This window comes from Saccostrea echinata, unplaced genomic scaffold (genome assembly GCF_033153115.1).
Source record: "Saccostrea echinata isolate AGI-Se365-2 ecotype Australia unplaced genomic scaffold, CSIRO_AGI_Sech_v1 ptg000054l, whole genome shotgun sequence".
Classification (NCBI taxonomy): domain Eukaryota; kingdom Metazoa; phylum Mollusca; class Bivalvia; order Ostreida; family Ostreidae; genus Saccostrea; species Saccostrea echinata.
This window is the reverse complement of record NW_026889803.1, coordinates 45,595,764-45,605,233: the sequence shown is the minus strand read 5'-3', so window position 1 is coordinate 45,605,233 and position 9,470 is coordinate 45,595,764. Positions and strand designations below refer to the sequence as shown.

The 9,470-nt window shown below is 33.3% G+C and overlaps 1 protein-coding gene across 1 annotated transcript; it reads right to left on the bottom strand.

Moving 5' to 3' along the window:
* Positions 1 to 1,864: 1,864 nt before the first annotated feature.
* On the bottom strand, positions 1,865 to 8,936 carry LOC133204577 (neuroguidin-like). Its single transcript, XM_061340330.1, has 12 exons — positions 8,804 to 8,936; positions 8,575 to 8,712; positions 7,139 to 7,223; positions 6,974 to 7,026; positions 6,140 to 6,227; positions 5,819 to 5,943; positions 5,079 to 5,134; positions 4,918 to 4,966; positions 3,819 to 3,911; positions 3,477 to 3,512; positions 2,369 to 2,387; positions 1,865 to 2,222 (listed from the first exon to the last, which is right to left on the bottom strand). The coding sequence occupies exons 1-12, from the start codon at positions 8,930 to 8,932 to the stop codon at positions 2,197 to 2,199; spliced, it is 897 nt and encodes a 298-aa protein (XP_061196314.1). The 5' UTR covers positions 8,933 to 8,936; the 3' UTR covers positions 1,865 to 2,196.
* Positions 8,937 to 9,470: the final 534 nt, after the last annotated feature.

Sequence of the window (9,470 nt, the reverse complement as noted above, 5' to 3'; positions counted from 1 at the left end):
CTCGAGAATTTTTCATCCATATGGAGACGCCGCCACTTGCCGATGGAGGGCTGCAAATAGACCTATACTCTGGGGGCCATTGAGCAGTGAGGGATCTTTTTCGTGCAAGCACCTACTGGATACAGGATCTCGGTTTATACGGTCTCATCCGAAGGACTGGTCTTCACATCCCGCATGTATTGATTAATTATGAATATTCAAAGAGAAAAAAGAATCTCTATTAAGATGAGAATACATTGTATAAATATGACTTTTTGTATGAAAGCGATTTATTTTGAAAACAAAATGTTCTACCAGCAATACTAGTATTTGTCTTGCAAACGTAGACTTCTCCCTCACATGAGAACGACTATCTTAAGGAAGTCCTTCAGCTGTTATGCATGGAACACTGAAATCAATCAAAGTATCTTCATTCCAGTAGCATAGGACAATAGATCAGGACATTGTTATGCTCCTCATCATATTGCAGAATTTAATTAAACAAATTGAAATTTTTGAAAAATATTTGATTCTTGACCCTGGAGTTCAACCCACTTTTGCAAAATTTTTCCAACTTGAACCTTGGCTATAAGTTTTAAATGGTTGATGCTAGTATTTTCAAATTTCTCATGTACATTCCTTGTAACAAGACTTGTCTTTAGATACTGATATTTTTGACTTCATGACCTTAATTGGAGAATAATATACTTTTGAAAAACTTAAATCTTGGTCATAACTTTTGAACGGTTGCTACAAAGGCTATCATATTTCACTGTATTCCTTGTCATGGCCGTAGGAACCGGGGGGGGGGGGGGGGTCACGGGGGGCCGTGTCCCCAATAATTTGGCCAATATATAGAATACTATAGAAAACTTAGCTACTATATGCTTGTGCCCCCCCCCCCCCCCAATAAAAACGGCTGATGACCTTTTTTTTTTGCTTGTCAAGGAATTTTGGTAGTTGATAGTGCCCCCTCAACTGAAAATGTTTGGCTGTGCCCCACAACTCCCTAACTGAAATTGCTTCCTACGGGCCTGCTTGTGACTAGACCTTTCTTATGATACATTTTTGACCTCATGTCCTTGGAGTTTTACTTTATTTTTTTTTAAGATTTTAACCTTGGTCATAACTTCTGAATCGATGATACTAGAGCTTTCATATTTCCATATTTTTGTATTCCTTGTGACAAGATCTTTCTTCGTATACCAACATTTTTTTTACCTCTTGACCTTAGAGTTTGGCTTACAATGTACATTTGGAAAAAAATTAACCTTTGCCATGAGCTGCCTCACGGGGGCATCAGTGTTTCATAAAAATACTTCGTTTATATACATACATATACTCTATATTACATTAATTTTCAGTACCCTGTCCTTCACCGGCATTTGGTGACGTCTAATATGAGTGAAAAATTCTCGGACGGGACATAAAACAACAATCAATCATTTTTCCAGTGACTCGTCGGGCCGTAATATTTTAGGGAAGCTCTGAATACTGCCCACTCTATAATCAATTCCATGGATTTTTTTCTGTAGTTAGAGTGATCTGCCTTTTGATGTAGTTTACCTTGTGGAAAACAACTACCTTTCTGATTACCAAAACATGGTTTAATAACAAAGCAAAACGTCATACACTGCTCTCCTTTGAGTGATTTCTGTCATTTTTTAAACGACCGTATGAACGAATTTCCGTATTTTTGTTACAGCAAAACGTAAGACGTATTTTGGACTGAAAATCCGTACAAAATACGGCGAAATCGTAAGAGTAAACAGGTTTGTAAATTCCCTTCACTCATGGACACTCTGTACCAAGTTTAGGTGAAATTGGTTCTGGAGAAGAATATGAATTTGTAAAACATTAATGATAATGACAACAACAATCAACAGACAATGGGCAAATTTTAATCAAAAAAGCTCTAACACTTGAGCCTTTGGCTCAGGTGAGCTAAAAAAAATTAATCTAGCCCTAAACTTTTTTCACCATAAACAGCCAGACTGTAAAATATTCCATGTTCACACAGAATATTTAATGAAATACTATGAATTCTACCTTGGCTAACTTGATCCCTACCTTTTTTTAGATTTTGGGGGTAAAACAGTGTTTTTATCTTATAAGAGCAATAGATGAGATTGCATAGATATTAGTTATTTGGAATTTCTCAATAACAACCAAATGATATTTTTTTTTGAAATTCAGTTTTTTTTTCCTGCTACAGTGTCAATGTTTTCTTTTCTTTTTGAAGCCTGAAATAAAAGAAAATGCACATAAACCTTCACATTCCAAGCCAATAACAAATCTCTAATAATAAACAAACTTCTAATCACATGTATTTAAATATAAGTGTATTTTTCATGTTACTTTGGTTTTTTTTTTCATTTATATTGATTACCTTTCTTTCCTTTCTTCCCCTAAATTGAAAAAAACATCATAATGAGAGTATGAGACAGAACAATTTGATGAGTTTAACAAGAAGATTTATTATGAAAAGGCAAGATTAAATGTCAATTTACACAAACCTCTATTTTCCAAAACACTTAATGTTTATTTTTTTTGTTTAAATTAGAAAGTATATTGATAAATCAAACACAATACATATAATCAAAAAGCTATCAAGCCATTTTAAACAAAACAAGAGGCCCATGGGCCTTAATGTCCACCTGAGTCACTATGGTCCTGCTGTTCTTCAACAGCAGATTTTCCTTTAAAAAAAATCCTCTCTTTAATTTCATAAAAATTTTGACTCCATATTTTGGACCAAAACCTAGCCCTAAGGGGGCTATGATTTATTCAAAGTTGAATCCAAACAGAAATGGGATGCATCAATTTGACTAACAAGGCCTTGCTGATCTGGAAAAGATTTCACCTATATACAGGCATTGTGTAGAATTAGGATCACTGATTCTAGCCCAACTCTAACCCCAGGATTCATAATTGAAACCATACAACTTAGGAACGTTTCACCAATGTGGCTTTGCCACTCTTGAAAACTTCTCATCCTACATACTCCCTTGTTAAACTCTAATCCCTTATTGTAGCCTCAACCTATTCCTGGGGGCCCTGATCTGAATAAACTTGAATAGAAACTATCTGAAGATCCTGGCATAATTATCAATATGAGTAATAAATGTTTTTTTTTTATCAAGGAAGATCTTTCTTAAAGTTATCTCCCCTTTCACAAGAGTAAGGTCCTTCATTTGAATAAACTGAATTCCTTTCAACCAAGGAGGCCCAGTGGTTCTTGAGAAGAAGTTGAAAATGTGAAAAGTTTACAGATAGACAGACAGATTGCAGATAGACAGTTGGACAGAAAGACATTGTTTCCGCTGGACAAAAAGTGATCAGGAAGGCTCGCATGAGCTTTCAGCTCAGGTGACTTAAAATGAGAAACTTTTGCAGTATCCTTAGATTCTTTAGTCGCTTATTTAGAATTAAAAAAAGTATGTACATGTACATGCAGGTTAGGTAACTCTAGCAAAATGAAATACTGGTTGATTTACCTTTCCACTCATCTTCCTCTTCTTGGAGGGTCCAGCCTGAGAATAAAACAGAAAAATACAATTAAAATCATAATGTCAATTTGCTGTGCACATTTGGAAAACCCCGTAATGATTACACTTCTCTGTCAGTGTTACAGTAGCACCAACAATCCTAGTAATTAAACTGATCTGTTTAGTAGCCCCATTAATTCGATCTGTTTATTCAGTTTATTGATTCCACTCACACCCACTGCACTGTATACGCAATATCAACTGCCTGATTGGAACATTGTGTTTATCTGTTGATAATTCAAGTTTATCTTAAACATTGCATCATGAAATCCAGGAGTGAAACAGAATTACCTTAGAGGTTTGACCTTCTGTCAGAGCACTGATGTCATCAAAATGAGTCAAATTATTCAGCGAGGAAAATCCCGCAACTCTCCTCATTTCATTCTGTAAATAAAAAGGTAGAGATGAGATTCAACAAACAGCATTAAAACTACTGATCTTATTAAACTACTTTTACAAGTACAGATAATAAAGATATTTGCTGGACAATCAGAAAAAATAAGTGACCTTTGACCCAATAACCAATAAAGTCATCTTTTAACCATGGCCAATCTATGTTTAAAGTTTGATGACTATCAAGCAGATGATTTTTTAATAAGAGATTAATGGACAATATTTGTTGTAGGTAGAGAGGAAAATAAATTTTGAACTGAAAATCAATGTTGGTCTTGCAATGCATGCTTCAGATGACCAAGTACATGTAATTTCTTATAGGGTGTCCTTTTTACAAAGAAAAGAATCACACTCCTAAATGAAGCACAGACACATTATGTAAATTTAAATAGCTTAGAGAGGTATAAAAGTTATTTCTGGATCATTACATGTGAAACTATTGTTATTTTACTTCAATTTGGACACTACTTTTCTGATCATTTAATGTAACATTTTAAAGCACAACTTGCTCTATATGTATTTTATTATTTTTTTGATACAATTTTATCTCATAATTGATCACTGTCTACAATTGTATCTCTTTCATGCCTCTCTGTGGGTCCATGATTGGAAAAAAACTACGCGCACTGTCTATTATATACATATTTAAGAAGTCTAATGACAAGCAACCAAGTGCCCAACATCAGAAGTGAGAGTCATAGATCTTTTGGATATGACCTTATGGAAGGCACTGACACAATAAATTACTTCTACAGCCACCTGGTCATCTGGTAAAAATTTTTAGCACTTTACCTTAAGCTGGTGATATGTGAGTCTCTACATGAGAGAAACATTCTCAAATGCCATGTAAGAAATACTTATGTAACTAATAAAAGTTACTCAGTTTCATATATGTAACCATTTGCAAGAATTTTACATCTGAAAAAAAAAATAGCCAACTAAAAAGAAAATATCTTAAATATTTTGACTTCAGAAAAGCATCAATGAAGTAAGTTACCTTATCTTTCTTAGACACAGAGAATCTCATGAAATGTTCCTCTTCATACCTAAAAAGTGCATGGAAGATTTTGATTTAGTGTGGACAAATATATCAAGTATATACTATTTTTTAAAACCAGGGACCATAACTCCACAGAAATAGACATCTATTTTACTAACTCTGTTCTCTCCCTTAGTTTCTTCTCAGCTTTTGATCTTTGTTTACTTGTTGTTTCCTGCAAAAGAGTAATAGAATAATTTCATGAAACATTTAGAAACCTTTCTAAATGAATGTACAATCAACATTTATAAGTATTTTCATAGCTTCAGTTATTAAAGGCACTTTCATGTAATTCATTTATAGGTTTAAAGTGTTGTTATTTTTCACATTAGCTATCTAATTTTTAAATTCTTGCTTAACAAATTGTTCAATTTTGAAAACATAATACACTGTAAAAAATACTGCATTAATTTGAGTTAAGGCAAGCCTATTTAGTTGAAAAACTTTTTGAGATTTTTTCAATCCAAATAAGTTAGTTTACAATAAATGTATATGAAAAACACATAACTACATTTATACACCTTTTAATTACTGACTGCAGTGTTTAATTTTTGGTTTATAAGGTAATAACAGACTGTAATAATTCATTATCCAGAACTAGTAAGGAATATTATCATCCTTATACACAACAAACGCTTGCCTCTATTCCTCTTCCTAATTTATATATCTTACTTAAATATCAGCTGTGCCTTCTGACATAATGATACTGAAAATCACATAAAGACACAAAGAAAAAGTTTAGAGGCTACAAGACCGGCAAATCAGTTGTGAAAATGGACTCCAGATTTTAAAATCTAGTTACATCTATAATAAAAATGTTAGCAACTAGAAATAATGAACATGGCTGATTGAAAATTACCCTGATCTCAGTTGGCCCCTCACTATACTCCTCCCTCAGGTCTCGAAGCATACTGGTACTGAGTGCCCGCTTTTTAGCCCGCTCCAGAGCCCGTTCTTCTTTATCCTGTACTGTCTCATCTCCCTCTGTCAAAGAAAATTACAGTCAACAATGTTATCAGAAATTAATCAGGACAATGGTTATATGATAGGGAAATGGAGATCATAAGACCACTTAATTGATTGACATTTAATGGTTTCATACTTGTTACTTTGTAGAATAAAATTTGCATGATTTATGGTAGTACATTAATTAGTATGAATAATTAAGATATATTTTTACCGTAGTGCATGGCTGTGAGTTTGGGAGGTTGATAAATTTTTGATTTCTTCTCTTCTCCCTCAGATTCTGATTCTGACTCATCATCCAGCTGAAAAAAAATGAATATTCCCTGTATATTCTATGTGGCTAAAAATGATAAAACTTTTATATCTTATTTTGAATTTTCTGTTATTTTTGCATATCAAGCCAGTGAAAAATCTCCGAGTAAACCATACCTTAACACAGCCTTTTGACTGCACCATGAGGGTAATAATCCAATCATTCATTTTTGATAGAGTAAATAAAAACAGTTTTGTTTGAATGAGTTTAAAAGCAATTAACTTGTGAAAACTTCCTACAAAAATATGACATAGAATCTCAAATTTCCCTCATCAAAACGAAATAGTTAAGTTCTCAGATAAAGAATTACAGCTGAGCTAGGAGTTATGTCCCCTCACTCAATTAATAATTTCAGAGATTTACAACTATTTGATGGCATATCTAGAAATGTACAAGCTATAACCTTATACCTTGAATTACACAAGTTTATCATTATACCTCATTGTGAGATATGATGTACTATTAATGTACATGCAGAAATGTTTTCACTAGAGAGCTCGAGACACAGAAGATGCTGTTTGACTCCTGTATGGCAGCCATGTACTGTAGACAAGATAAACATTGTCTAAATACTTGTCAAGTTCTTAAATTTCTTTTAACACCTAGTAATCAATATGCTTTAAGTAATAATTCTGATTTTATTATTCTTAGTTATTTATGTTCACTGGTACATGTACATGTACTTTAAAAATGTTCTTTCCTAAAAAAAAATGTACAGTACATGTATCAACATACCTTGCTAATTAAATTATCTGGGTTAGCTCTGTGTCGTAGAGGGTCAGAAGAATCTGAAATTTAGATTTTCTTACTCACATGTTCATAATAAATGTATCTAAACTAGTTTTCATTTTTGTTAAATGTTCATAATTATGAAGACTGATTGTAGGATGCAGTTCCTACCTGTTCCGCCACTGGCAGCAGTTCTAACAACTTTGTCAACTTCGTATTTTAATTTCTTGTCTATTGGTCTCATTTTTTCAAGCACCTTGTATTAAATAGTATACAAATAAAAACACAGGAAACATCAAAATGAATACAACCAGAAAATAACACAATTTCTAATAATAATAATACAAGATGAGAAATGGGTCACAACACTCACCTGAGGGCATTAAAATTATTGAAAGGGGGGGGGGGGGGGGGAGGCACCACTGATTTTTGATTTTTAGACCCCAACCTATAGAGAAGAATAAGAAAATCACCACCACCAAGAGACTTCAGTTTTCTGTCACACACACATCCCCAACCAAGAAAAAAAAGAAACAAAGACCCAAAAGTGAAATAATCTAGGTCTGATAAAATAAGGGTAATAAGTGATTATTGAAACAATCTTCTTCACTTTATTAAATCATCCTTTTTATTTTCCATTGCATGTGCCTGATCATGTGAAACTATTTCTAGTAGAACAAGAAAAGAGGGAGTGTTTGAAAGGGAGGAACTTTGGCTGGTATAAAATATGCAGGCTGGTCAAAGAGACTGACTTTGTTTCATTATGATGAGTCTTTTATTAAACATAATTATAATATAACTTAGTAGCTCAGAACTGAAAAGAGCCCACCCTCTATTAACAACCCCCCCCCAACCAACCAACCAACCAACAGAGAAAAATCAAAAAGGTGTTCCACTCTTTTCAAATAATTCTTACTGGAGTCATCTTTCAGATAACTCTTACTGGAATAGCCCTGAGTCATCTTTGCCCTGCTTTTCTTCAGATTTGTAAGAGATTTTTCCCTCCATTTCCATGAACTTTTTGGCCCCATATGTGTCCTACCCTCAAGGAGTAATGATTTACCGAGCTTGAATCAACACAGCATGAGAATCTTCCATATGACTAACATGGTTTGAATAAATTTGAATCTACACTACCTGTAATGAGTTCATATTTATATTAATCATGGTACATATTTATATTAATCATGGTACATATTTATATTAATAATGGCCCTGACATTCTTCTTCAGATTTTTTTCTGTGAAACTTTGATCTCTTACTGCAGCCTCACCCCATCCATGGGGACCATGGTTTGAACAAAATTGAATGCTTCCATATTAAAATGACTACTCAGGGATCAGCTATTTTTCAGAAGCAATCTTTTGAAGATTTTTCTCTATATGTTCCACAAGCACTTGTTTCTGTAATACAGAATTATTATGCCCAGCAGTTCTGGAGAAAAAGTCAAAAATGTAAAAAGTTTAGACAGACAAACAAACAGCCAGACAAAATGTAATCAGAAAAGCTTATGAGCTTTCAGCTCAGGTGAGCTAAAAATAAGCTGTTCAAAAAATTAAAAAAAGAAGAAACTTCAAAGTGATCTATAACTCAATATAAACACTGACTGTTCTTATTTCTATGAGTCTGTCAATGGCTGGATCCCCCTCTATGCTTCCTCCCTTGGCCTTTTGTAATGTTATATATGTCAGATTAATCAAATAACTCAACAAAAGCTGGTATTTCACTTCCAGAAAACTAATTCCCTGTAAGAATAACAGTATATAATGTTAAGATTTAGCTAAATCAGTCAGTCTTGGATGACAACAATTTATAGATCTGTAAATGAAAACTTACTTTTGATGTCTGGTATTCTCCATCGCAGGCTTTTTTCAGGAGATGGTCTATAAGTTTGGTGACATCTTCTGTCTGCGATTCCATATTCTCCAAAAGATTAATGGCTTCTGCTGTTTCTTCTGTTGACATTGTGCTAAAAATGAAGTTAAAATTGTAAATGGACAAAAATCAGGTTGTGAAGAGTAGCTTAATGTATCATTCAAACCTTATTTTTTAATTTCAAAAGTAAAATTAAAACTAAAATAACTAAAAATCTATCTATAACAAAAATGTTCCATGTAATTCTGACGACAATTTAGTTGGATAGAGCTAATGTTTTCTCATCTTATTTGCCTACAAGATATCACTGAAAGTTTGGAATGGATTTTATAGAATTTTAGGAAAAGACAAAACACTCAGATTCAAAATCAATAAGTAGAAAAGTACAGATCCCCAGCATAATTATTAAAAGGTCCTCTGCTGAAGAGGAGGCTAAGTAGGCATTGATCTATACAGTCTAAAATATTTGTACCCCCGACTGCTGGCAAAAAGTTATCTTCAGTTTCTAGTAACCTATTTTTGTTTACCTTAAAGGAAAGAAAAATCATTGCAAAAGCAGTGAAAGATGCAAATATTTTGAATTCAGTTAGCCATATAAAGAGAGATAACTCTATCTGGACATTTTTGT

Excerpts from the sequence above, each read along its gene's own strand:
- LOC133204577 (XM_061340330.1), bottom strand. The coding sequence starts at position 8,932 with ATGTCAACAGAAGAAACAGCAGAAGCCATTAATCTTTTGGAGAATATG. Across the intron at positions 7,224-8,574 it reads GACTCATAGAAATAAGAACA|GTGCTTGAAAAAATGAGACC; the intron begins GTCAGTGTTTAT and ends ATTTAATACAAG. Across the intron at positions 7,027-7,138 it reads TGCTGCCAGTGGCGGAACAG|ATTCTTCTGACCCTCTACGA; the intron begins GTAGGAACTGCA and ends TCTAAATTTCAG.